The sequence below is a fragment of the Eubalaena glacialis genome, chromosome 14, assembly GCF_028564815.1.
Source record: "Eubalaena glacialis isolate mEubGla1 chromosome 14, mEubGla1.1.hap2.+ XY, whole genome shotgun sequence".
NCBI classification, from domain to species: Eukaryota; Metazoa; Chordata; class Mammalia; order Artiodactyla; family Balaenidae; genus Eubalaena; species Eubalaena glacialis.
Window position 1 is genome coordinate 40,786,655 of NC_083729.1, and position 27,226 is coordinate 40,813,880.

At 37.0% G+C, this 27,226-nt stretch overlaps 1 protein-coding gene across 3 annotated transcripts in view; it reads left to right on the forward strand.

The window, feature by feature from the left end:
* The window catches only part of PPP1R21 (protein phosphatase 1 regulatory subunit 21), a 60,594-nt gene that overhangs the window by 24,917 nt on the left and 8,451 nt on the right, over positions 1-27,226 (forward strand). For all 3 annotated transcript variants that reach the window (XM_061210604.1, XM_061210605.1, XM_061210606.1), the window contains exons 13-17: positions 10,276-10,368; positions 14,512-14,639; positions 17,069-17,221; positions 19,546-19,638; positions 22,112-22,354. In XM_061210604.1, the coding sequence (XP_061066587.1) occupies positions 10,276-10,368; positions 14,512-14,639; positions 17,069-17,221; positions 19,546-19,638; positions 22,112-22,354 (710 nt within the window). The remainder of the gene's footprint in view (positions 1-10,275; positions 10,369-14,511; positions 14,640-17,068; positions 17,222-19,545; positions 19,639-22,111; positions 22,355-27,226) is intronic.

Here is a 27,226-nt window from a genome sequence, read left to right on the forward strand (position 1 = left end):
TGAGGAGGGAGGTGGTTTGGCGTGTCGGAGTGAGAAGAGCCTAGGACCTGGGGTCAGAAAAACTTGAATTCAAATCCTCCAGCTCCTTATACATTTATGGTCTTGGGCAAATCACTTCTCTGCTTCTGTTTTCCCACTTATAAAATGGAGGTAAATGTGATTATTAAGTTAAATTAAGAATGTACAATATCAGGCATCGAAGACATACATTAAATATTAAATCTCTTTCTCTCCTTCCTCTTTTTTAAATGGAGAGGGGCAAAGCGTAAGAATTCGTAGCAACTTTCCAACAAGTAGCATAACGGAAGGTTAATAGTAAAAATGCTATTTTTAGCAGAACTGTATCATAACAAAGCCCCAAAATGTAAAGGTTGATGGTCTTGGGAAAAAAAATGCTGTGTGTTGCCCTTTGGTTTAATTTGAAAAAAGTATTTTCAGGTCATTGAATGGACCTCAGTTTAAATGATGTTTGTAAGAAAACCATGATTTTTGTAGTAGTGATTTGATTATTTGTTTTTTGTAACAGCTTAAATGTGATATAATTTACATACCATACAATTTACCCATTTAAAGTGTACAGTTCGGTAGTTTTTACTATAGTCACAGACATGTGCATCAGCACTACAGTCAGTTTTAGAATATTTTTATCACCTTAAGAAGAAACCTTGTATACTTTAGCTATCACCCTCTTATTCCACTGTTCTGTCCCCGCCCAGTACCAAGCAACCACTAATCTACTTTCTGTTTATAGATTTGCCTGTTCTGAACATGTCATATAAATGGAATCATATAATCTGTGGTCTTTTGTTTGGTCTTTTGTGACTGCTTTCTTTCACTTAGCGTAATATTTTCAAGATTCATCCAAGTTGTAGCATGTATAGGTATTTCATTCCTTTTTATTGCAGAATAATATTCCATTGGATGGTTATATCACATTTTATTTATCTACCTATCAGTTGATGGACATTTGGGTTGTTTCCACCTTTTGGCTATTGTGAATAATGATGCTATAGATATTTGTGAACATGTTTTTGAGTAGACATATCTTTTCATTTCTCTTGGGTATATACCTCAGAGTGGAATTGCTGGGTCATATGGTAACTTTATGTTTAATTGTTGGGGGAACTGCTACCTTGTATTCCAAGGCATGTGTACCATTTTATATTCCCACCAGCAGCAGGGTTCCAATTTTTCCACATCCACACCAACACTTATTATGTGAATTTTTAAAAAATTTCTTCTTTTTTTTTAATTGAAGTATAGTTGTTTTACATTGTGTTAGTTTCAAGTGTACAGCATATGTGTGTGTGTGTGTGTGTGTGTGTGTGTGTGTATCCATCCTTTTTTTCGACTCTTTTCCATTATTGGTTATTATAAGATATTGAATATAGTCCCTGTGCTATACAGTAAATCCTAGTTGTTTATTTTTTATGTAGTGGTGTGTATCAGTTAATTCCATACTCCTAATTTATCCCTCCCCCGCTTCCCTTTTGATAACCATAAGTTTGTTTTCTACGTCTGTGAGTCTATTTCTGTTTTATAAATGAGTTCATTTGTATTATTTTTTAGATTCCACATATAAGTGATGTCATATAATATTTATCCTTCTCTGTCTGACTTACTTCATTTACTATAATAATCTCTATGTTCATCTGTGTTGCTGCAAATGGCATTATTTCATTCTTTTTTATGGCTGAGTAATATTCCATTGTATAAATATACCACATCTTCTTTATCCATTCATCTGTCAATGGACACTTAGGTTGCTTCCATGTGTTTGCTATTGTAAATAGTGCCGCTGTTAACATTGGGGTGCATATCTTTTTGAGTTAGAGTTTTTGTCTTTTCCGTATATATGCCCAGGAGTGGGATCACTGGAGCATTCCATAGTGGCTGTACCAATCTATATTCCCACCAACAGTGTAGGAGGGTTCCCTTTTCTCCACACCCTCTTCAGCATTTATTATTTGTAGACTTTTTGATGATGACCGTTATGACCAGTGTGAGGTGATAGCTCATTGTAGTTTTGATTTGCATTTCTCTAATAATTAGCAGTGTGGAGCATCTTTTCATGTGCATGTTGGCCATCTGTGTGTCTTCTTTGGAGAAATGTCTGTTTTGGTCTTCTACCCATTTTTTTTTTGGCCGTGCCACGCGGCTTGCGGGATCTTAGTTCCCCCATCAGTGGGTTGAACCCGTGCCCTCAGCAGTGAAAGCACAGAGTCCTAACCACTGGTCTGCCAGGGAATTCCCTTTACCCATTTTTTTGATTGGGTTGTTTGTGTTTTTGATATTGAGCTGTAGGAGCAGTTTGTATATTTTGGAAATTAAGCCCTTGTTGGTTGCATCGTTTGCAAATATTTTCTCCCAGTCTGTAGGTTGTCTTCATTTTGTTTATGGTTTCCTTTCCTGTTCAAAAGCTTATAAATTTGATTAGGTCCCATTTGTTTATTTTTGCTTTTATTTCTTTTGCCTTGGGAGACTGATCTAAGAAAATATTGCTACGATGTATGTCAAAGAATGTTTTGCCTGTGTTCTCTTTTAGGAGTTTTATGGTGTCATGTCTTATATTTAAGTCTTTAAGCCATTTTGAGTTTATTTTTGTGTATGGTGTAAGGGAGTGTTCTAACTTCGTTGATTTATACGTAGCTGTCCAGCTTTCCCATACCACTTGCCGAAAAGACTGTCTTTTCCCCATTGTATATTATTGCCTCCTTTGTTGAAGATTAATGCGCTGTAGGTGTGTGGGTTTATTTCTGGGCTCTCTATTCTGTTCCATTGATTCATATGTCTGTTTTTGTGCGGTACCATGCTGTTTTGATTATGGTAGCTTTGTAGTATTATCTGAAGTCTGGAAGGGTTATGCCTCTAGCTTTGTTCTTTTTCCTTGGGATTGCTTTGGCAATTCTGGATATTTTGTGGTTCCATATAAACTTTAGGATTATTCTAGTTTTGTGAAAAGTGTCATGGGTAATTTGATAGGGATTGCATTAAATCTGTAGATTCCTTTGGCTAGTATGGGCATTTTAACAATATTATTTCTTCCAGTCCAAGAGCATGAGGTAACTTTCTGTTTTCTTGAATCATCTTTGATTTCCTTTATCAATGTTTAATAGTTCCCAGCGTATAAGTCTTTCACCACCTTGGTTAGGCTTATTCCTAGATTTTTTTTTTTTTTTTTTTGATATGGTTTTAAACAAAATTGTTTTTTACTTTCTCTTTCTGGTATTTCATTGTTAGTGTAAAGAAATGTAACAGATTTCTCTATATTAATCTTATATCCTGCTACCTTACTGAATTCATTTATGAGTTCTAATAGTTTTGTGTGGAGTCTTTAGGGTTTTCTATATAGAGTATTATGTCATCTGCACAAAATGACAATTTTACCTCTTCCCTTCCAATTTGGATATTTTTGTTTCTTTTTTTTGTCTGATTGCTGTGGCTAGGACTTCCAATACTGTGTTGAATAGAAGTGATGAAAGTGGGCATCCTTGCCTTGTTCCAGAATTCAGCTTTTCATCACTTAATATTATGTTGGCTGTGGGTTTGTCATAAATGACTTTTATTATGTTGAAATTTGTTCCCTCTATACACACTTTGGTGAGAGTTTTTATCATGAATGGATGTTGAATTTTGTCAAATGCGTTTTCTGCATCTGTTGATATGATAATGTGTTTCTTGTCTTTCCTTTTGTTCATGTGGTGTATCGCATTGATTGATGTGCATATGTTGAACCATCCTTGTGACCCTGGAATGAATTCAGCTTGATTATGGTGTATGATCCTATTTATGTGTCCTTGGATTTGGTTTGCTGAACTTTTTTTGACAATCTTTGCTTCTATATTCATCAAAGATATTGGCCTGTAATTTTCTTTTTTGGTAGTGTCTCTTTCTGGTTTTGGTATCAGTGTGATAGTGGCTTCATAGAGTTACTTTGAGAGTGTTCTTTCCTCTTCAGTCTTTTGGAAGAGTTTGAGAAGGATAGGTGTAAGTTTTTCTTTGTATGTTTGGTAGAATTCCCCAATGAAGCTATTGGGTCCAGGACTTTTGTTTGCAGGGAGGTTTTTTTTTTTTTTAATTACAGATTCTATTTTACTTCTAGTGATCAGTCTGTTCAGATTATCTGTTTCTTCTTGATTCCGTTTTGGCAGTCTGTATGTTTCTAGAAACTTGTCCATTTCTTCTAGGTTGTTCATTTTTTTTTGGCATATAACTGTTCATAATATTTTCTTAAGATTTTTTAATATTTCTGCAGTATTGGTTGTTATTTCTCCTCTTTCATTTCTTATTTTGTTTATTTGGGCCCTCTCTATTTTATTCTTGGTGAGCCTGGCCAGTGGTTTGTTGATTTTGTTTATCCTTTCCAAAAACCGGCTCTTGGTTTTATTGATTTTTTTCTGTTGTTTTTAAAATATCTATTTTATTTATTTACTCTCTGATCTTTATTATTTCCTTCCTTCTGCTGACTTTAGATTTTGTTTGTTCTTTTTCTGATTGTTTCAGGTGGTAGTTTAGGTTTATTTGAGATAGGCCTGTATCACTGTGAACTTCCCTCTTAGGATTGCTTTTGCTGCATCCCATAGGTTTTGTATGGTTGTGTTTTCATTGTTGTTTGTCTCAAGGTATTTTTTAATTTCCTCTTTGACTTTATTGTTGACCTATCGGTTTTTTAGTAGCACGTTGTTTAGTCGCCATATAATCATTTTTTTCTCGTTTATCTTTCTGTGGTTGATTTCTTGTTTCATGCCCTTGTGGTCAGAAAAGGTGCTTGAAATAATTTTTGTCCTTTTAAGTTTGTTGAGGCTTGTTTTGGGTCTTAGTTTGTGGTCTATTCTAGAGAATGTCCCATGTGCCCTTGGAAAAAGAATGTGTATTCTATTTTTTTTTTTTTTGATGTAGTGTCCTGTAGATATCAATTAAGTCTAACTGTTCTTTTGTGTCATTTAGGAACTCTGTTGCCTTATTGATTTTCTCTCTGGAAGATCTGTCCATTGATGTCACTGTGGTGTTAAAGTCTCCTACTATTATTGTATTCTTGTCAGTTTCTCCCTTTATGTCTGTTAGTATTTGTTTTATGTATTTAGGAGCTCCTATATTGGGTGCATGTATGTTAACGATTGTGGTATCCTCTTCTTTGTTGATCCTTTTATCATTATACAGTGTCCTTTTTTGTCTTTCTTTATGGCCTTTGTTTTAAAGCCTGTTTTGTCTGATAGGAGTATTACTACTCCTGCTTTCTTGTCATTTCTACTTGCATGAAATATCTTTTTTCATCTCCTCACTTTCAATCTTTGTGTGTCTTTTGCCTTTAAGTGGGTCTCTTATAGGCAGCATATTGTAGGTTCTTGTTTTATTATTCAAGCTACCACTCTTTGTCTTTTGAGAGGAGCATTTAGTCCACTGACATTTAAAGTAATTATTGATAAGTACATATTATTGCCATTTTAAACCTTGCTTTCCAGTTGATTTTGTATTTCTTCTTTTATTTTTACTTTTGTGGTTTGATGGTTTTCTTTTGTATTATGCTTGATTTCCTTTCTTTTTGGTTTTTGTGAATCTGTTTTATGTTTTTGATTTGTGGTTACCCTGGTTTTCAAGTATGTTAACCCATAACTATATCTACTTGCTTTGGACTGGTAGTCATATAAGCTCAAACACATTCTAAAAGATCTACATTTTCTTACTTGCCTCCTCCACATTTCGTGATTTTGATGTCCTATTTTACATCTGCATGTTTATCCTTTTACTTTCATCATAGTTATAATAGCTTTCATAGAATTTTTTTTAATTAAAAAAATTTTTTTTAAAATCTATGTACTGGCTTATGTAAATGATCTTCTATCTTTTTATATATTTGCCTTTCCTGTTGTGATTTTTCCCTTTCCTATACATTCTTGCTTCTTTTCTACTTAGAGAAGACCTTTCAATATTTCTTTTAGGATAGGTTCAGTATTGCTGTATTCTTTTAGTTTTTGCTTGCCTGAGAAATTCTTTATCTCTCCTTCTATTCTAAATGATAATCTTGCTGAGTAGAATATCCTAGGTTGTAGGTTTTTCCCTATCAGGACTTTAAATGTATCTAGCTACTCCCTTCTGGCCTGCAAAGTTCCTGTAGAGAAATCAGTTGCTAGCCTTATGGGGGTTCCCTTGTAACTGACTCTGTTTTTCTCTTGCTTCCTTTGGAATCCTCTCTTTATCTTTTGCTTTTGCCATTTTAATTATGATATGTCTTGGTGTTGATCTGTTTGGGTTCATCTTGTTTGGGACCCTCTGTGCTTCCTGTACCTGGATATCTGTTTCCTTCTTTAGGTTTGAGAAGTTTTCAGCCATAATTTCTTCAAATAATTTTTGATCCCCTTTTCTCTTCTTCTTCTGGGATTCCTATTATGCGTAGATCGGCATGCTTTATATTATCCCATAGATTTCATATGTTGCTTTCATTTTTTTCATTTGTCCTTCTGTCTTCTGTTCTGATAGGATGATTTCCATTATTCTGTCTTCCAGATCACTTATTCATTTTGTTGCATTATTTAGTTGGCTGTTTATTTTCTTTATCTCGACTTTTATCTTGGCAATTGAGGTGTCTGATTTGATTGACTCCTTTTTGTAGTTTCTAGTTCCTTATTACAGTAATCTGCATTTCTATCAATAGTCTTTCTTAATTCCTTCAGCATTTTTTATTGCCTCCTTTTTGAACCTGGGGTCTCGTAGACTGGAGAGGTCTGTTTCATTGTTTGTTCTTTCAGGGGATTTCTCTTGTCCTTTTAATTGGGAGTAGTACCTCTGCTTTTTCACTTGATTTATATTTCTCTGATTCTATGAATTTAGGAGAAACAGTTATCTACTGTTGTCTTGAAGGTCTGTTTTTATGAGGGAGCAATCCTGTATAGACTGTGTGAGTCTAGTATTTTTGGTGCAAAGGCTGTTTTTGGTATGGATGCTTGCCACATCTTTCTTCAGAGTGTACTGGCCCTTGTTCCCTTGCTAAGTGGTGTGTTTTGTGTTGTGGTGACCAGAGCCTGCACTGGATGTTGGGTGGTGTCCTCTTTGCTCTCTGCTTGTCACAGCCCTGCCAGGGGGCAGGGTCTGCTCCCTAGCTGTTGGAGTAGAAGACCCCAGATCTAGTTCTAAGCTGTGGTATGCAGTAGGTGGAACTGGAGTGCTCCCTCTGGAAAAGGAGCCACTGCGTGTTCTTCCCCAGGAGCTGTCTGCCAGTATGTGCTACTCTGTGACACTGCCTGCCACCTGATGTGCACTCCCACAAAGTTCACTGTTGCTGGCATTGCCCTCAGAGGCTGCCTCCACTGCGGGAGCACCTGTAGTTGGCTCAGATTTCAGCCCCACCTCCTTGTGTGCATGCCCACAAAATTCGCAAGACCCACAGTGGCTGGAGCCTTGCCCCACTGTGAGCACACTGATGATGAGGCTGCTACAGTGGGATCTATGCCCCTCCCTTCCTGTGTTGACAGTGGGCTTCCTATGGCAGGCTCATGTTCTGTCTGCATGCACCCCCATTTGTGGCCCCAGGCCACACTCTGGGACCTTTGGGCTATGTCCATGCAGCCAAACCGAGTCCTCTCCCTGGGTCTGTCTGCTGAGCCCGAGTTTCAGCACCCAGCTGCTGCACACGCCAGCAGCTGTGTCTGTGGCTAGGAAGTATGGCAACATGTCAAGGACCATCTGTTTTGGTCTCTCTCTACCCTGCAGGGCTGCAGGCCAGCTCCTGCATTCTCCTCTAGAACCTTTGAAGCTCCCTATCTGTCTTGGTGGACCTCCCAGCTGTTGAAGGAGGTTCCCAGGGTGAGGGAACCTTTCCTCTTTCACAGCTCCCTCCCAGGTGTGTGGGTCCCATCCCGATTCCTCTTCTTCTCCCTTTTCCCTTTGTCCTACCCAGTTACACAGGGATCTGTTTTGCAGCTTTGGTTGTATGAGAGCTTCTGCCAGCTTTCAGTAGGTATTCTATGAGAATTGTTCCACATGTGGATGTATTTTTGATGTATGTGTGGGAGGAGCTGAGCTCCATGTCCCTCTACTCTGCCATCTGGATCTCCCCCCATATTATATGACTCTTTTTTTTTTTTTATTTTTGGCTGCACTGGGTCTTTGTTGCTGCGCGCGGGCTTTCCCTAGTTGTGGCGAGCGGGGGCCACTCTTTGCTGCGGTGCGCGGCCTTCTTATTGCGGTGGCTTCTCTTGTTGTGGAGCTCGGGCTCTAGGCACACGGGCTTCAGTAGTTGTGGCTCGCGGGCTCAGTAGTTGTGGCTCATGGACTCTAGAGCACAGGCTCAGTAGTTGTGGCGCATGGGCCCAGCTGCTCCGCGGCATGTGGGATCCTCCCGGACCAGGGCTCGAACCCGTGTCCCCTGCATTGGCAGGCGGATTCTTAACCACTGCGCCACCAAGAAAGCCCTATATGACTTTTTGATTTTTGCCATCCTCGTGTTATTATCTGACTTTTTGAAGTAGTATCTCATTGTGGGTTTGATTTGCATAACCCTGGTGTCTAATAATGTTGAATATCCTTTTGTGTCCTTATTGACCATTTGTATATCTTCTTTGGAGATATGTCTGCTCAGATCCTTTCTCCATTTTCCAACTGGGTTGTCTTTTTATTATTGAGTTATAAGAGTTCTTTATATATTCTAGGAACAAATCCCTTATTGGATATGTAATTTGCAAGATTTTCTTCCATTTTTGTGGGTTATCTTTTCATTTTCTTAATGGTATCCTTTGAAGTACAAAAGTTTTTAATTTTGATAAGTCAAATTTATTTTTCTTTTGTTGCTCAGGCTTTTGGTGTCATATCTAAGAAACTATTGTCAAATATGAGGTTGTGAAGACTTACCCTTATGTTTTCTTCTAAGAGTTTTATAGTTTTAGCTCTTACATTCAGGTCTTTGATCCATTTTGAGTTAATTTTTGTATATGGTGTGAGGTAAGGCTCTAACTTCATCTTTTGCATGTGGATATCTAGTTGTCTCAGCACCATTTATTGAAAAGACTATTCCTTCCCTATTGAATGGTCTTGGCACCCTTGTTAAGAATCGGTTGACCATAGGTGTCAGTTTACCTTATATCTCCAATGAATCCACCAGTTTCCTCCAAATTACCTTCAGCACAAGTGCCATTATTTTTGAGAGCATCCCTAGGCTTGAACTTTTCCACAGTCTGTTGTGAATTAAATCAATTCCTTTGGGAAGAGATTCAGAGCTTTCTGTTTTAAGAACTGTTTCTCCCTTGGGTTAAATCTCTGAGCCATGGTTCTGTGCAGGGGGTGATGAAAGTGATGCACTTCTCTCAGAGTGACACCCCTGCATTAGTAGCTGAGCACTCCATGGAGAGGGTAGGGCAGCAGCTGCTGGTCTCCTCAGCTTGCCTCTTTCAGCATGGAACTCCTGTTAATGAGCTGGGGCCAGGGTGATCAGGGCCACAGATTCTCAGCAGCACCATGCCCACGTAGAGCCTCCATCCCACAAGTCAGGGCTGGGTAAAAGAAGAGAACCCCCCACCTCTGAGTCATACTTACCTAGAACTTAGCCTCAGCAACAGGTAGCTGAGAGCGAGATAAGGAATGCAGCCCTCCAGCTGAGTTAGGGGAGAGGGAGTCTTGTGTTCTTGGCTGCACCCTCTGGACTGGGATTTCTAGCTCACTGACTGGTGAGGGGACGGAGTGGGTTCTGGTTCACATACCACAGATTCTTGCTATTCTTACTGAGTTAATATAGATGTTCTTGATTAAATGTTTCTTCACTTGCTGTATGCCCTTAGGATGATTTCCAGAGTTTAAAGTGGTTATTTTTAAATCATTTTCACCAGTTGTGCTGGTGAGTGGATATGTGGAGCTTGCTTATGCTGTCATGCCAGAATTGGAACTGTGATGTTTGAATAATAGTGTTTTTAGTGATGTTCAGCAAACAATAATATGTAGGGAAAGCACAAAATGAGAAATGTGTTCTGTAGTAACAAGGTGAAATTCACAAAGGCTTTCATTTCAAAAAGAATCATGAAAGACATAATCCTGCTTAGCAATTTAATTTTGATTTTTATAACCATTAATATCTGTGGACATGGGGGATGCAAGTCAATTTAGATCCCTGTAATTATCACCATTCTATCTGAATGTGTCTACAATGATTTTAAGAGCCATTATTTTCAACATATCACAATCAGTATTCATTCTCTCTCTTCCCAAAAGTAGAGGGGAGATGGTGGGCTGTCAGTTTTTCAGATGAATTCTTCTGGGAAAATGCTTAGGTTTGTGATCTTGGTTTCCTAGGTGCGGAGCCAGATGGACTCCTTCGGACAAACTACAGTTCTGTCTTAACAAATGTTGGTGCTGCTCTGCATGGATTTCATGATGTCATGAAAGGTGAGGCTTGGAAAAGAACATAAATAAGCTTTGTCCCATTTTCTCAGATCTGCCTGAATGAGATTTAAACAAATACTGCCAAGGCTAATAGACCCCAGATAAAGGTTTAGTAGCATTTGGCTTACGTTGAAGTGCACAGCTTACTGCCTTCTGCTTTTCCCATCTGCTTCTTTCCTGAAGGTAAACAAAGTGCTGAAGAGAAACCCTTGTGCACGGAACTTTAGCCAAAAATACATTACACTGACTTAAGGCAGGTGTATGAATTTTATCAAGCCAGACATGCTATTCAGAGGCATTTAGCAAAATACTGCACTTGTTAGAGCCCAAACATGAAGGAACTGAGGAAATGAAGGTTTAAAGATCCCAGAAAGAATGCACTGGTTTTCTACCCTCCTGTGTGTTTTTGTGTTTAGAGTACCCATTATAAGTCCTGTTTTGTTCAGGAGAGCCTTAAGGAATGAAGGTCTGTTTTCAAGCTTTGGTCAGTTTTTAGTTGCTATGTGCTCCTAAGAATGTGCTTGTCGAAGGGCATTTCATTTGCTTCTTAGCATGTGATTCTGAGTCCTGACTTTTTAATCTGTATTTCTGCGTGGCTTCTAGGTTTTTTTCCTCCGTTCTTTTCCTTCTGAAGACTGTTGGAGTAGGGGGAGGAGAGGAGGGCAGGAGCAATTATTAAGGACTATTGGAAATAGCCCAGGTGCCTGGATTTTTCACTGTGGTGTTTAGTGTACAATTAGTGACCAATTACTGGTTTCACAGAAAATACTTTTTAAAAACTTAAAACTTTGTTGGATGGCATGTATAAGATGGGTATATTTGGGGCCTTTCTATAGATTGGCACATAACCACATAACCTATGTTACTGGGAATCATTCTTAGTTTCAGTGGAATTACCCAGTACTACCTTACCATTCAGTCTGGAAAATGGTCCTTCCTGTGGCTTGTCTTCAATTATAAGGAACTTTAAAAGTCACTGTACTTCTGGAGCTAACACTGGTTGCAGGAATCACAGCTTGCATCGACAGTCTTGGTGGCAGGTGACAAGAGGCAACCCCAACCCTGCAGAACCTAGTCTGGTCCATAGAAAACCCAAGGGACTGGTACCTTTTTCCTGTGCAGCTTTTGGTTTGGGGAGCTCAGACTTAACCATAGTCCTCTATTCCAGAACTTTACGTAACGTAGAACTAGGCCATTGAAACCACAAGTAGCTCTGTGGCTACAGGTTTTTTGGTTTTGTTTCCTAAGTTTTCCTATGCTAATGTTATGGTTTGTTCCTGCTAGTGTTTTTTCTAGAATTTTGATAAAAGAGAGGCTGGAGGGTAGCTGTCCCTTGAGGATCTTAAAGCTTCATTTACATTTTAAAAAATCTTGATTTTATTTATATTTCTATAAATAATAATGTACTTCTGAGTTTTCTAAAAATGCTTTTGTTCATATATGACATAAGATGCCAAGTGGTCCAAATCAAAGAATGTTACTATTATTATTTGCTATGAGCTGGTGGAGATTATCAGAGGAGGATCAGAGGCTCCCTTAGCCCTCTTTGTGCCTCTGCTTGTTTCTGTCCTTGAAAGTGAACATAATATAAAGAGAGAATATTGGGAAACATGAAGGATGGTTGGCAAGCAGATTATGGCCTCTTGTTGCTAGTTTTACAGTTCAAATCTGTCTTCTTACCCAGTTGGAAGACTATTGTGTATCTCTCATGAAAACTCAGAGTGAGCATTAACTGGCATTACCAGAATATACTTTGTTTTTAAGAGAACTTTTATTTCAAATCTTTTCCCTTGATGCTTCCTTAATTGCTTGGTCCAAGTTGGAAAGAAGGAAGGAAGGAAGGCAATCAAGAAGGCAGGCTGGGGTTTCCCTGGTGGCGCAGTGGTTAAGAATCCGCCTGCCAATGCAGGAGACACAGGTTCAAGCCCTGGTCTGGGAAGATCCCACATGCCGTGGAGCAGCTAAGCCTGTGCGCCACAACTACTGAGCTTGTGCTCTAGAGCCTGCGCGTCACAACTACTGAGCCCATGTGCCACAACTACTGAAGCCTGCGTGCCCTAGCGCCTGTGCTCTGCAACAAGAGAAGCCACCGCAAGGAGAAGCCCGTGCACTGCAACGAAGAGTAGCCCCCGCTCGCCGCAACTAGAAAAAGCCCGCGCGCAGCAACGAAGACCCAACGCAGCCAAAAATAAATTAAATAAACAAATAAATAAAGTTATAAAAAAAAAAAGAAGGCAGGCTGGTCTTAGTGTAAAAAGACAGAGATTTATAAAAATGTGTATCCTACAAGGAATTAAAATGGAAGTGAATTAATCTTTTAACAAGTGGCATTCTAAGTGAGAATTGTTTGATCTTTAGTCTCAAGTCTAAAGCAGGTAGACTCATAGGAAACATAAAAGAAAATAAATCTCTTGTCTAGGTCACATGATTTCCTTGTACTTTTTGGAGTTAAACTTTAATGTCGAGGAACACCCTAAATAATGAAAATATTTGGACTCAATAAAGAGTAAACAATTGGATTGGGAGAATTATTATAGTCAAACTACAGTAGCTCTGATCCACTAGAAGCCGTGGGAGGATTCTTAGTATTGTACATCTTTTATAAGTATTTCAATCACCTACACCAATCAACCAAGATTGCCTACCAACCCAGTTGTATTATAGCATTGTATACAGACAGTAAAATATTGAATAAAACTTTCTGTGGTGTATAGAAAGAAAATGTCTACTCTAGGGGCTAGCAAGTTCAGTATACAAAAAAATGTTCAGTATTGCAATTGAATTTTCATTCACTTGGATATCTCATGAATATATAGAGGATAATCATTTATTTTTAAAAAATATTAAACATAATAGTAATTACCAATTAGTTGGTTCCTTCACTGTGACAACTGTACCATAGTAGTGTAGGATGTTAACAATAGTGAAAACTGGCTAAGGGTATCCAGAAACTCTCTGTAATTTTTCTATAAATCTAAGACTATCTTAAATTAAAAGTTTATATATGTAAAAGTTTATATATATGTGTATATAACACAATATATATAAGTAATGCAATTTCCTAGTTTTAAATTTCAGTAAAAGTAATCTTATTCATAAAACAGTAATTTTGTTAAATATCATTATCATACTAGGTTAAATCTCAAATACCCTTTCTTTTTGAATAGTCTTATTCCCTTTTAATTATCTATAGTCTAAAATCAACTACATTTCTTGATTCTGAATAAATGAAATTCTTTGTATACACACCTGCTATAAAAGTTAGTTTCCATGTTTTGTGATTTATTTTTTGCTTTGTTGGTAATGATAATTAATGCTGTTGTAACTGAAGTACAGTAAAAAATTCAAAGGAGGCTGTATCATAAACACCTTTTTATTTAAAAATATAATTGCCCTTCCTTGTAAATCAATGTTGTCTTGGTAATTCTCCCATTTTCCCTTATTTCCAGGGTGAAATTACTTTATTTCTCAGAGACCCAGAAAACCCCAAGCTTAGCTGTTTGGCCAATTTCACCTACTGCTGTTTCTCTCAACACATTTATATCTAAGCCTCTCTTCTATGCTTCCATAACCACAGGCCTTTGTTATAACTTTCTTGGACTAGAGGCAATAGAATGTGAAGCCAGATGCTAGAGTATCCAATCCTTATTTGGCCATGCAAACCTTTCTTATTGTTAAAGTATGTACTGGCAAACCGGCTAAGATCCAGTGAGGATTGTGGGACATTGTGCCTGTGTTAGCTGTTCTTCTCCAGCCTCATGGTTTGTTTGTATAAGCACAATGTAAACTCTCATTTATGCCTGCTGGACTATCAAAACAAGGTTTTTAACTGGTAAATATTGCTCAGGGTCCTTTACCGGGCACTAGAATAAGGGCTAACACTCAAATGAAGGAGAATGAGACCCACCTGCTGGGGGCTGTAATAGAGACACCAGGATGGTGTTAAGAGACCCTCACTACTCTCTATTCTTTCCATGTGAACTTGAGACCTAATTGATATTCAGCACAATCCTCATATTTGGGACCATTTTTTGTCAGATTTGTCTTGTAAATTTGTAAGAGTAGATATAAGAAGTTAACGGGCTGGTTATCTGTATACAACTTGTATATAGATAGTAATGAGTTTTCGTTTGATTGGGTTTATAGATATTTCCAAACATTATAGTCAAAAGGCTACAATAGAGCATGAACTTCCAACAGCAACACAGAAGCTCATAACAACTAATGATTGCATCCTGTCATCAGTAGTGGCATTGACAAATGGAGCAGGAAAGGTAATTTTTCTCTGGTTTATATTGACATTATATTCAACTCTTAAATGTGCTCCTTTTTTTTTTTTTTTGAATGACCCAATAGGAAAATTGATCTGTGAAAGGATTTTCGATTACCAGGCTTCTTTGTAAAATAAAGTTGTCTCCCTTTTCCTCCTTCCTACCTAATATTTGAAACAATATGGTAGTTACTGTTAAGCATTTGTGATGAGGAAGTGGGTCACTCACTTCTGATGTTTTAGTGAGATATTTGATGATTGAAAGATTCCAGGTGGTCTCACTATAGATCCTTGTGTGTATTAAAGGTCTGCTATACAGAAATTGGGATATAGAAAAAGAAAAAGAATTATAAGACTTTTGTTAATATTTTGTTTTTTCCCCTCCAGGTTTTTTGTTTGTGTTTTGGCAAAACTTGTGATAATGCTACTTCTGTGGTTTTGTACCCTAATAAGTACTTTTAAGGTGACTTCAACATGTGTCTTCTCATTGAATTCTTAGTATTAGATAATAATCATTTGGATTAGTAAGTACTTAATTGTTATTATAAACTGACCAGAGTGCAGTTTCTTTAAAAATTGTTCTGTCTTGGATAACTGGTTTCAGCAGGTCACATTTTAAGAGCACAAGTTCATGTGGCTGTCATCAAAGCCTTTAGTGACCAAGATTTCTCTGAGAACTACCCATACATATAAAACCAAAAGTACTGTATTCAGGACTGTCTTAGCCCATTTATTTCAGCAGACTCAACATAATTTCTCGAGAAAGTGCTAATCTCTATCTGTGTTATATACCTTTATTTTTCTGACAGGTTGACCTTAGTAGGAGCACACTTTTTTCAAGTGTTTTAAGTTAATCAGAAATGATCATAGGTTATGTTAGGTATTCAGTGTCATCTTTCCCAAAGTCAGACCAGTCTTCCTGACAGTCTGCTAAGTTTGGGGCTGTAATTAAAAGGTGTTACCTTTCGGATCTGTCAGCTCGCAGGTCAGTGCCTACAGGATTCCTTAGCCAGAAGACCATCCCCACTGCCTCCTCTTTAGTGCTTTCACCCACAGGCATTCTGGAAACTTTCTGAGGATGATTCTAACTTTGATTCAATTGTGAACAATTCTGGAAAAAGAGAATGTTGACATTTTACAAGAGTCTCTGCATTTGTCACTTTTTTAGGAGAACTCTGGAATATTAAATACCTATATACTTCATAGCTTATTTTACATTTGCTTTGCCTGAAACCTTAAGAGTTGTCTCAAGGAAAGGTACTTGATCTTCACTCTGAAATTTTTATAAATGGTTTTTAGCTAAAGTAAGTATCTGAACTAAGTATTAGTTGGTGGCAGCTTAATACTTATCTAATGTGATTTGATTAAACTAAATTTTATCATTTGTAATTTTTAAAAAACCCACTAGGAAAGTATAACATATGCATGTTAAAGAGCATTTGGGAAATGTAGAAATATTAGAGAGAGGAAAGAAAGTAAACCTCACCGTATACTACCATGACTGAAATGCAAACACTGTACTATCTATGTCATAAACAAGGAATATACAGCTCAAGATTTTTAGAGTTTTCATTTTCTTGAATACTACCTAACATAGAATTTCATTTGATACAGTAAAATATTAATGAAAAAGGTAATCTTTTAGACCATTAGTGAGTGATTGCTTACTTTTTGAACAGTTTTTGCCAAGGTAAAGTACTCTTGTTTCACAAGTTACTTTTACTTATTTATTGAAATAGAATACTCTTTAATGTATCGAAGACTTTAATTTTTCTGGCTAATAACTTTCTTAGACATTTTTATTTATATCACCATTTCATATAGCACTGTAGATTCAGAATCATGGCTCAGCAAAATTACAGTCATGGATCTTTGTTGTTGCTTACATAGATTAAGCAAATGTTAAATCTGTAAATGACAAGGGTCTGCTGAATTTTCAGTCTTTTTCTTTCCTGTTATATTTGTAATGCACAGATTGAGATTTACAGAATGAAATTTAAGTAGAGATCATATATTCAATATGCTTGTGTCATGTCTTGTGTTGGAATATGAAACATTCAAAGTTAAAATGCAAATGGAATGTATAAACCCAAACGTATATATTTTGAGAGCAGGGGCAGACTTAGTAAGGTAAACAGCTCATAAACATTGTCTACAGAATAAATCAGAATCAGCCTTGGTTTTTAGGAACAGTAGAATTCGTCTAGATTAAGACATGCCACAAGTCTGGTCTCAAAATTTATACTGTATTGTGTTCATTATAAATCATTCCCTATGTACTCTTTTCAAATAAATAAATGTGGGCTTTTGAGCATGTGTTGAAATCTCATTTCCATTCTCAGTATCCTTAACTTTGCTCTGAAAACTATTAGATATGCATTTTAGATATATTATTGGAAAACAAAATCTATCTTCTTGTCACACTTGGTTTAGATTGCATCTTTCTTCAGCAACAACGTGGACTACTTCATTGCTTCCCTGAGCTATGGGCCTAAGACAGCGAGTGGATTCATCAGTCCTCTCTCAGCTGAATGCATGCTGCAGTATAAGAAAAAAGCTGCTGCCTATATGAAGGCTTTGAGAAAGGTTTGTGAGCTGCTGTTAACATTTAAATCAGAGGGAAAATCTGGAATAATTCCAGAGAATGGCAGAAGTTTTCCCACAGTTCATATTGTTTAGGTTTTATACAATTTTGAGGGACAGGTGGTTGGTGGGTGTTGCGGGGGGGGAGTGGTCTTTGGAGAGGAGGATGGGACAGAGACCCGAATCTCATTTCCTAGGCCGTATTAGACTTAGTTTCCAGTGGCTGGTAGAGTGTTTAGGGTGAGACGGCCAGGCAGCCAGTAAGTGTCAAACTTCAGAAAATCTTAAACTTGTAGAAATAAAAAAAATTGAAATACATTTATAATTTTTTTCTCAATGTAATAAGAATACATGATCATTGCAAAAAGAAGTCAGAAGCAACAGCAGTACACGAAGAAGAAAATCCCACAACCCAAAGGTAGCTCCTCTTAACCATAAAATTTTAATGTGTATACATGCATGCACGCACACACACATTATAAAAAGCGGTGTATCTGGATACATAGACTGTTGTAGAATCTGTTTTTTTTCCTTTTTAATGCATTGTGGATATCTTTATATAACAAAAATATATATCTATAGGTATAAATTGCTATCATTTTAATGCATCTAGTATTTCATCTATAGTATTTCATTCTATAAATGTGTGATAATTTAATTAAGCCATCCATTGCTAGTGGATTTTTAGGTTGCTTCCTATTTTTCACTGTTACATGCAATACTACAGGGGATATTCTTGCACATACAACTTTGTGTATTTACCTTTCTCTCTTTTATTTCTTTTTAACTTTTAGTTACACATAATGCATAAATACATTCTTATATTACATGAGAACATTATAGGTAAATTACAATCCCTAATTCCAGTTCCTCTCCAGAGGTAACTATAGTTATCAGTTTGGTGTGTAACCTTCCAGACTCTTTTGGAGCATTTTTACTCATCTCTGTAAACTTTGAACTGTATGTAAAATATGAAGAATATAAAGACTTCTCTAAATTTTTTTTTTAACTTAAATGCATGTTTCATTGTGTAGCTTCCTTTTTTCATTTAAAATATGTTTTAGAGACCTGTCTGTATCAATACATATGATGGCTGCTATATTCATTTTAAACACAGCATTGAAATCTATGATATAGGTATTCCGTGGTTCATTTAGGTAGTCTCTTTTTGGTGGGCGTTTAGGTTGATTCCAGTTTTTCACTGTTAGAATTATACTGCAATGGATAGCTTTGTAAATGCCTCCTTGGGCATATGTGTGGATTACTGAGAGGTGGAATGTTCTGGATAATGTGGTTTTAAGTTTTAATATTTACTGCCAGATTACCCGTAAGAGTGGTTGTACACTCCTAGCAACGTATAAGGCTACCTAATTGTTTTAATTATATCTTTATGATTAATTCCTAAAAATGGAATTGCTCATTCAAAGTCTGTGAATGTTTCAAAGGTTACCTGTTTATAGTTTACCAGCAATAGAAGTATAAATTTAACCCATAAGTTTAATTTGTCAATCTTAGGAACAAGAGGTTCCGTGTTATTGTTCTAATTTTCATTTCTTTGCTTTTTATTGAAATAGAACATCCTTTCATAAAATTACTGTTTATATTTATTTCAATTTCCTGTTCAAGTTGTTTACCTGTTTTTAAATAAATGTTCCTAATTAGGGTTGAAGGAGTTCTATGTTAAGGATTTTAGTCCTTTGTTTTTGTCAGAAATATTTTTCTTCAGTTTGCTGTAGTAATTTTTCAAAATTTAGAAGTTTTAATTTTTATATCATCAAACCAGGCTTTTCCTTTACGGTGGTGATTCTCAGGTGACTCTTGGAAAATCAGTTCAGCTATATTTTCTTCTAGTATTTTTGTGGTCTAAACTTTTTAGATTGAAATCTTCAGCCCATCTTGAATTTATTTATTCTGATACAGGTATGAAATTGGGGTCTAAATAGTTATTTTTCTAAATTATTAATTGATTGTCCTTACATGACTTATCCTTTCTCCATTGACTTAAAAATGCAACATTTGTCACATAATACATTTTTGTATGTGCTTTTGTCTGTTTCTAGATTTTCTATGCCATTCCTTCATCTGTCTGTTTTGGTGTAAGTCTTATGGTTTTAGATAGTGTCTCTTATAACTGGTATGACATGTTCCCCTTCATTCTTTTTCTTTTCTTTTTTTTTTAAAGTTCCTTTTTTATGTGTATTAAAGGAACTAGTCTATGTTGACATACATCTGAATTTTATTATCAAACCTCATTTAGCATTCTTGTTTGTAAGATCAGGGAAATGATGCGACCTTTTTCTTTATTTCTTATGATGCTTTTTCCATAGCCCCTCTTGGAATCTGTGCCTTATGAAGAAGCACTGGCAAACCGCCGGGTCCTTCTCAGCTCTACTGAAAGTCGAGAAGGCCTTGCACAACAGGTATGGCATTGGGAAAATCATGGTATTTGTTAAAGAGCATGAATATAAAATCCCCTATAAAAGGTTTTCATACACATAGAGCAATTTAAAAGGCTATGTAAGTAAACATGTAAAGTTAATTAACACATGCTAAAAAGCACCATAAGCATAATTCATTGAAAACCATTTGTTGATACTCTAAGTCATCCTGATTCAGTTGGTGTTATGATTGCCAATAAAGTAATGTCAGCACACTCTGGCCATGCTGATTAATTATTTAGGTACTAGATTTAAATGTCTGAAATAATAAGGCAAAAAAGGGGGGTTGTGGCTAGAGACTCAGTGAGTTATTTTTATTTCCTAAGTGGACAGGAATGAAAAATTTCCAACGCTCAATTGATCAGTTGAATTTGGGGGGTAGGTGGAGGTAGGTGGTACTATTTTTTTCAGAAGTTGGTACAAACTGACCCCAGTTTAGCGTTCGCCAGAGATTTATTTACTTTAACACCTGGCTTGCTTTAGTTTTGGAAATATTTATTTTAAAGAGAGCACAAATTCATCTGAGACAGTATTTTGCCTATGCCGACCTTATTTTCATTGGACACATATCACTTATCTTTTCAACATTAATTCAAGAGGATGTTGAAACTAAAAATTTAATCCACATAATAATTCCTAAAAAAATTCCTGAGACAAACAGTGAAATGTGGAGTATCTTAAAAATTTATTTTAGATTTCCTTCTTATTTTATGTGAGGAAAGTAAGGCTCAAAGAAATTAAACAGCTTTTATCCATAGTAGCTAGTAAGTAGTAGAATGATCTGACTTCAGAGCTATTGCTTTACCCACTCTGCCATTGACCAGCTGCAGGCTAGTCTGATAAGCACTCCGGGTCTCACATCCTGCCTCTCTAAAGCGAGGATAATATCTACCTTTCAGGGTCCCGTAAGGATTAATTGAGCCAATGGGAGGCAGTGTGATACGGTGAAAAGAATCAGACTTATGAGCCAGACACACGAGGTCCCACATCCTGGCTCTGTTTGTTAGCTTTGCAGGTGGTCGAGCTGCTGGGACTTCAAGTTCTTCTCTTTGAGACGTGAGAATTGTAGGACTGTTAGGAGGCTTCAGTAGGATACTGGCAGGAAAATATCACGAACAGTGGTACGTGGTAATTGTTCAACGATGATAGTTGGTAAAGCATTTGGAATTCACTCTAAGATTGTTTTTATTTTTATTTAATTCTCCAGCTTTCATTTGCCTTGAAAATTAGCTCTTTTTAAACTTCTTATTGAAGTATAACATACTTAAAGAAACGTATATAAATTAATATATTTCAGTGAATTTTCACAAGTAAACACATTAATGTAACTGGTAGCTAGATAAAATTTTTAAAAAAGAACATTTCTTCATGTAAGGTATATACCTGTAAAAAAAGATTGCCAGGACCTCAGAAACCTTCCTCATGCCCCTTTCCAGTTACTACTCTCCTCTTTCCCCAGAGGTAACCATTATCCTGCGTTCTTTGTTCTGTTGCCTGATACTGAACTTTATATTAAATGAGAATTATGTAGCATCTCTTTCAGATCTGGCTTCTTTTGTTCAACATTATATTTATAATATTCATCCATGTTATGTGTAGTTGTAATTGGTCCATTTTCATTCCTGTTGAGTATTCTATCGTGTGAAAATACATAATTTATTTATCCATTCTTACAGCTTATGACTATTTGGGTAGTTTTCAAGTGTTTGACTATCATAGGGCTGCTATGGGCGTTCTTATACTTGTCTTTTGATAAACATGCATGTTTTTCTCTTGGGCATATACTTAGAAGTAGAATTGCTAAGTCATAGGATACAAGTTCAATTTTCAAAGATCCTGCCAAACAGTTTTCAAAGTGTTTGTCCCAAATTCCACTCCCCCAAGCACTATATGATAGTTCCAATTGCTCCATAAACATGTCCGTCTTTGTATTTTCTGTCTTTCATTTTAGTCATTTGGGTGTTTTTTGTTGTTTTGTTATTTTCTTATTCATTTGGGTGGTTTTAAATTGCTTTTCCTTGGTAAATAGTGACATTGAATACCTTCTTTTTTATGTTTATAGTAACGTTCAGGTGCCTATTCAAGTCTTTTCTCCTGTTTCTCTATTGGGTTGTCTATGTTTTTATCATTGATTTATAGAAGTTCTTTATATGTTATGGGTATTAGTCCACTGTTGGATACATGCATCTTCCACTTTGTGGCTTTCCTGTTTACTCTCTTTATTATACCTTGTGATAAATAGAGATTTTTAAAATTTCATTCTAGTTCAATTTCTCAATTTATGGTTGTGCTTTTTGTATCCTGTTTAATAAAATGTTCCCTATTCCAGGATCAAGCTTTTTTGTTTTCACACCTGTGAAGTAGTTTTGGTCTACATTCTATAAAGTATTTTTTTTGGCTGGTAAGTTTTGTCTGCATCATCCTCTAAGGTGCAGAACTCTCTGTTGCTTTCAAGGTTCAGCAGAGTTTGGAGAAGATTTCTAAACTGGAGCAGGAAAAAGAACATTGGATGTTGGAAGCACAGTTAGCTAAAATCAAGCTGGAGAAAGAAAACCAGCGAACTGCAGATAAACTGAAGAGCACAAGTAGTGGGCAGGCGGTTGGGGTAGCCCAGGAAGGGGCCGCAGTGGTGACCGCTGCGGGCCAGGAAGACACGTCCGCCAAGGCTGTGCCAGAGCCCGTTCACAGCACTAGTCTGGTAAGTGTCTTCTTTTTTTAAATGGTAATTGGTGGGGATCCATCTTAGTGTTCAGTGTTAACCATCTAAAGTACATGTCACTTGATAACAGCAATAATCCACGTGCTCTAGAAAAAGCAGATTGGTAAGCAGGATGCCCCCTTCAAAAAGCAACTTTATTAAATTCTCTTTGATTTTACATGCGAGACTTCCTCATGGTAAGGGCTGTGTTCCTGGAGAAGATATAGTAAGTCAAATTTAAGGTGATTCTGCTTTTCCACTGAAACATTGGTGATATGGGGGTTATGTTTCTGACAAAGGACTAACTGCCTAACTTTTTATAGAAATGACGACAAATACCATTTTTAACCAATTACATGGTATATTCCTAGGTAGTATAAAGCTTTAGGACATACATATAATATAGAAACCCATCAGGTTAGCTAAACTTCATAAAACAATATACTGACAAGTTATTTTGCAACTTTATATTTCTTGCCTTATATTTAATTGCAGTGATTTAGAAGGTGAAGAAACATCTCTGTTGGAATTATAAAATTCAGTTACATTGAGAAAAGTTTTCTGATTATATTTTTCTGCCCACTGTAAAAAAAAAAAAAAAATTTAGAAAATCTAGAAAATGAGAAATCAGGAAGGGAAGGGAAAAAAAACCCTCAAAATTAGAAAGATCTCATTAAATATATTTTCGTTAGCCTTTTTTGAGAAATTTGAGGAGAGCCATGGCACTTCTTGACAGCCCTGTCCTAAGGCTACCCCTGTAGCTCACTGATGCTGTTGAAGAGCAAGTCATGGTCCTTCTCACATCTCCCTTGCATCTGATTCAGAGCATACCTGATAGTAATATATACAAATTAACTTCTATTTTCAAGATGTATACAGACCTCACTGCACCTCAAGAGTGTCAGAAACATGGATTATTATTAGTTTTCTTAGATGTGATAATGACATTTTGATTATTTAGGAGAATACCTTTATTTTTTGGAGATAAATGCCAAAGTACTCAGGGTAAGGTATCATCATATCTGCAACTTACTCTCAGATTGTTCAGGAAATATATACACACACAGATAAATTAAGCAAATGAGCAAATTGTTAATTACTGAATGTAGATGGTGGCTACATATGATTATTATACTTTTTTCCCCAACTTTTCTATATGTTTGAAAATTTTCATAATAAAATGTAGGGGAGGAAAAAAGAATGAAAATTTTTTAGAAAAGTAAAAAACATAAAGCAGACTTCTCAGAGCAGTGATTTGAATGGCTGCTATGCTCACTGGATGATCCTATGTGACCCCTGATGGCAAGTCTGAGTCTCAGCCACAAGTGTTGCACATTGCCTCTGATAGGGGAAGATGACTGCCTAGAAGAACATTTAACAAACAGAGCAGAATTCTGACATCAGTCCGGGTACCATTTGGGAAAGTGCAACACTGCCAGCACTCATCTTTGGACTTCCCTTCAGAGTCTGTCTTATTGATCAGGTCAGACTGTTCTCCACTGGGTCTGATTTCTTCTTTCTCCTGTCTTCTCTCCCTGCTTCCCTGCATCTGCTCCTTCCGTTTTCTCCCATTTGCACTAACAGTAATTGGTGCTGTCAGGGAGTAACTATGGGACCAGACCAGGCAGGGCACTGATGACAGTGATAGTAATTGCAGTAATCATGTGCCAGCCACGGTTCTAAGGACTTTTCAGTGTGTTAACTCAGTCAGTCCTCACACAGATCCTATGAGATTGTAGGTACTATCATATCTCCATTTTATAGATGAGGAAACTGGGGGACAGAGAGGTAGAGTAACTCATCTGAAGTCACACACTTGGTAAGTGATAGATCTAGGGTTCAAACCCAGAACGTCTAGGTCCACACCCTGTCCTTTTAATCAACATGGCCTTGTGCTCTGATGGGTGTCAGAAAATAGATCAGTGGACAAACGTATTTGTTTATGGCTTGCCTTTCTGAAGTACTGGAAGTTGGCAACACTGGTGTATTTGAGTCATTAATGTCAGTTGCTGAAAGTTGAGGACTGTCTTTTTATTTGAACATTTTCAAAGGAGAGCACACTATTCTTACATATGTAAGTGAGAAAGATTTCCAGGGACATGGGAAACCTTTAGTACCAAACACTATTGGGCTGTGAGTGATGATGACTTTATTTGGGTTTGGTGAGTTTGGAAGTTGCTATAACTTTAAGTTGTCTGTCTGGTTAGCATGTGTGTGCTATTTCTGTCTGCATCTGTTAAGGATCTCTTTGCTCCCACCCACTTCATAAGGTGCTAGCAGAGTAATTTTCCTAGAGTATGTTACTGATTATGCACTCTATTGCTTCTAGACTTTTAGTGGCTCCCTATTATCTATAGGATATAGTCCACTTATTAGTTTGGCATTCAAGGTCTGTGAACACCTATTCCAAACTACCTTTCTTCAGCATTTCCCTGTACAAACTCAAACCGAGCTCTCTTTCCTGATAATGTTTTTTGTGTTTTTGCCTCCCTGTCATTGTTCAAGCTGTTTCTTTTGCCTGGATGCCTGTTTATTCATAACTCCTGTCACCTACATACTCAAATACTTTGCCTTCCAACTTCTCGACTTTCTTGAGTTCAAAACTCTTCCCATCATTTAAGGTACAGTTGAGTTGCCACATTTTCCATGAACCCCAGTTTTGGGCATTGTCTTTGACAGTCAGGATCAGAGAACCAAGACCTGGTTGGCCTCCTTGCATTTTTCACAGTCTAGTCTATATGGTGAATCTATTCCCGTCCCTTGGTTGCTTTCAGTCTCATGGAGTGAGAGCCTGGATAGACATCTGTCCAGAGTGCTGTGGGATCACAGAGAAGTCGCCTGGAGGGCTTGGGGAGGACATCCCAAAGGAGGTAACATGGGTGGGTTTCATAAATGAGCAGGAGGCCAAGGCAGGAGAAGAGTATTTCAGGCTGAGAGAAGGGTCTCCCCACATAACTCTCTTTCTCTTCTGCACGTGGCAGATTCCTGCCAAAAATAACCTGGAGACAATAGAGAGAAAAAGCAACGGCATTTTTTTTTTTTTTTTTTTTTTTTTTGCCTTCCCTGATGTTTCCTTTTCAGCCTTTCTTTTTATCACCCCACCCCCCCAACCTCCCATCCTGCCTTAAGTAAAGTTAAGTAAACTAAGTGTGTGTCTCCTTCTGTTGTCTTCCTCTTGGGTGTTGGAGCAAAGTCTGTGCCCATTGTAAAGTTAATTGATTAACAAAGGAAACTCACAAGTCCCCAGAAGATTCCTTTGGTTCAAGCACTTTGGGTCTGAAAAAGTTACATCAGATAGAAACTTCTTATTTCTAACCCTATAGCATTGCAAAAGTTAAATGCTTATTATGTTTCATTAACATATCTAGGACTGTAATTTGAACATTCAGCCCCCTGTTAATTATTGTAATAAAAGATAGGAACTTCCCTGGTGGCGCGCAGTGGTTAAGAATCTGCCTGCCAATGCAGGGGTCACGGGTTCGATCCCTGGTCCGGGAAGATCCCACATGCCATGGAGCAACTAAGCCAGTGTGCCACAACTACTGAGCCTGCGCTCTAGAGCCCGCGAGCCACAACTACTGAGCCCGTGAGCCACAACTACTGAGCCTGCGTGCCACAACTACTGAGGCCTGCGTGCCTAGAGCCCGTGCTCCGCAACAAGAGAAGCCACCACAATGAAGAGTAGCCCCCGCTTGCCACAACTAGAGAAAGCCCATGTGCAGCAAAGAAGACACAACGCAGCCAAAAAAAAAAAAAAAAGATAACAGTAACCTCAAGAAAGAAAAAGCACAGAAAAATACAAGTTTCCGTTTTTTTTTGCTGAAATTAAAAAGCATTGCTTAAATTCACAGAATTTTAAAATATATATATTTCAAGTATAAAAACAATACATGTACATTGTAGATAATTTTAAAATACAGAAGAGTAAAAGAAGAAAAAAAATGTTGACATTTTCCTGAATACCCAACAACCACTGTTAACATTTGTTTCTACAAAATTTCATACTTGGTTGACATTATACTATATAAAATTTAAAATCTTTTAGCATAACGTTAATACACATTTATCCTGTTATTAGAAACTCTATGTAAACTTAGTTATTGATTCCACAGTATTCTGTATAGAATATGCCTTAGTTTACCTATGATTGGACATTGGTTATAATTTTTATTATTTTAAATAACATCTCATTTTTATGCATAAGATTCTTTCTGCATCCAGATGATTTCTTTGGGGTATATTCTCAGGGTTAGAGTTATTGGGTCAAAAGGCATGAATGTTTTTACGTTCCTTGATCTTTATTGCCAAATTATTTTCTCAAAGGACTGTATTAGTTTAAACTCTCATCAACAGCATATGAGAAAATGTTGAAATTATAAATGTTGTAGCTTTTTCTTGAAGTTATATGATTCCATTCCTTTTCAGGACTGTGTGCTGTACCACATTGTCAAACCATAACCCAGGAGTAAAGGGGATAAGGGGTAAATCCCATGCTTGTGATTTATTTTGCCAAATGTACTCATATTTGAATGTATAAAATTAAAATGATGAGTGTTACTGTAAACGGTTTTTCACTGAAAGACTAATTGCTGTTCCTGCTTTAGTGTGTAGAAAATTATGGCTCCTCTATCAAAAAAGGTCTCATAAAAGATCCTTTCACAGCTGGGTGGGCATGACATTCATATACTGCTCAGAGTTCAGAGTAGTGCTCTTGAGGATATTATTTAGAATCCATGAAAACTGTTTGTTGGGTGTCATCTCTGATTAACAGAATCCATCAAAACTGAGTTTCCAATAGTTTCCTTAACTTATTGAGCCCAAGCACATGCCCTTCCACTTTGAACAATAAAATGAATTCAAGAACCATGACTA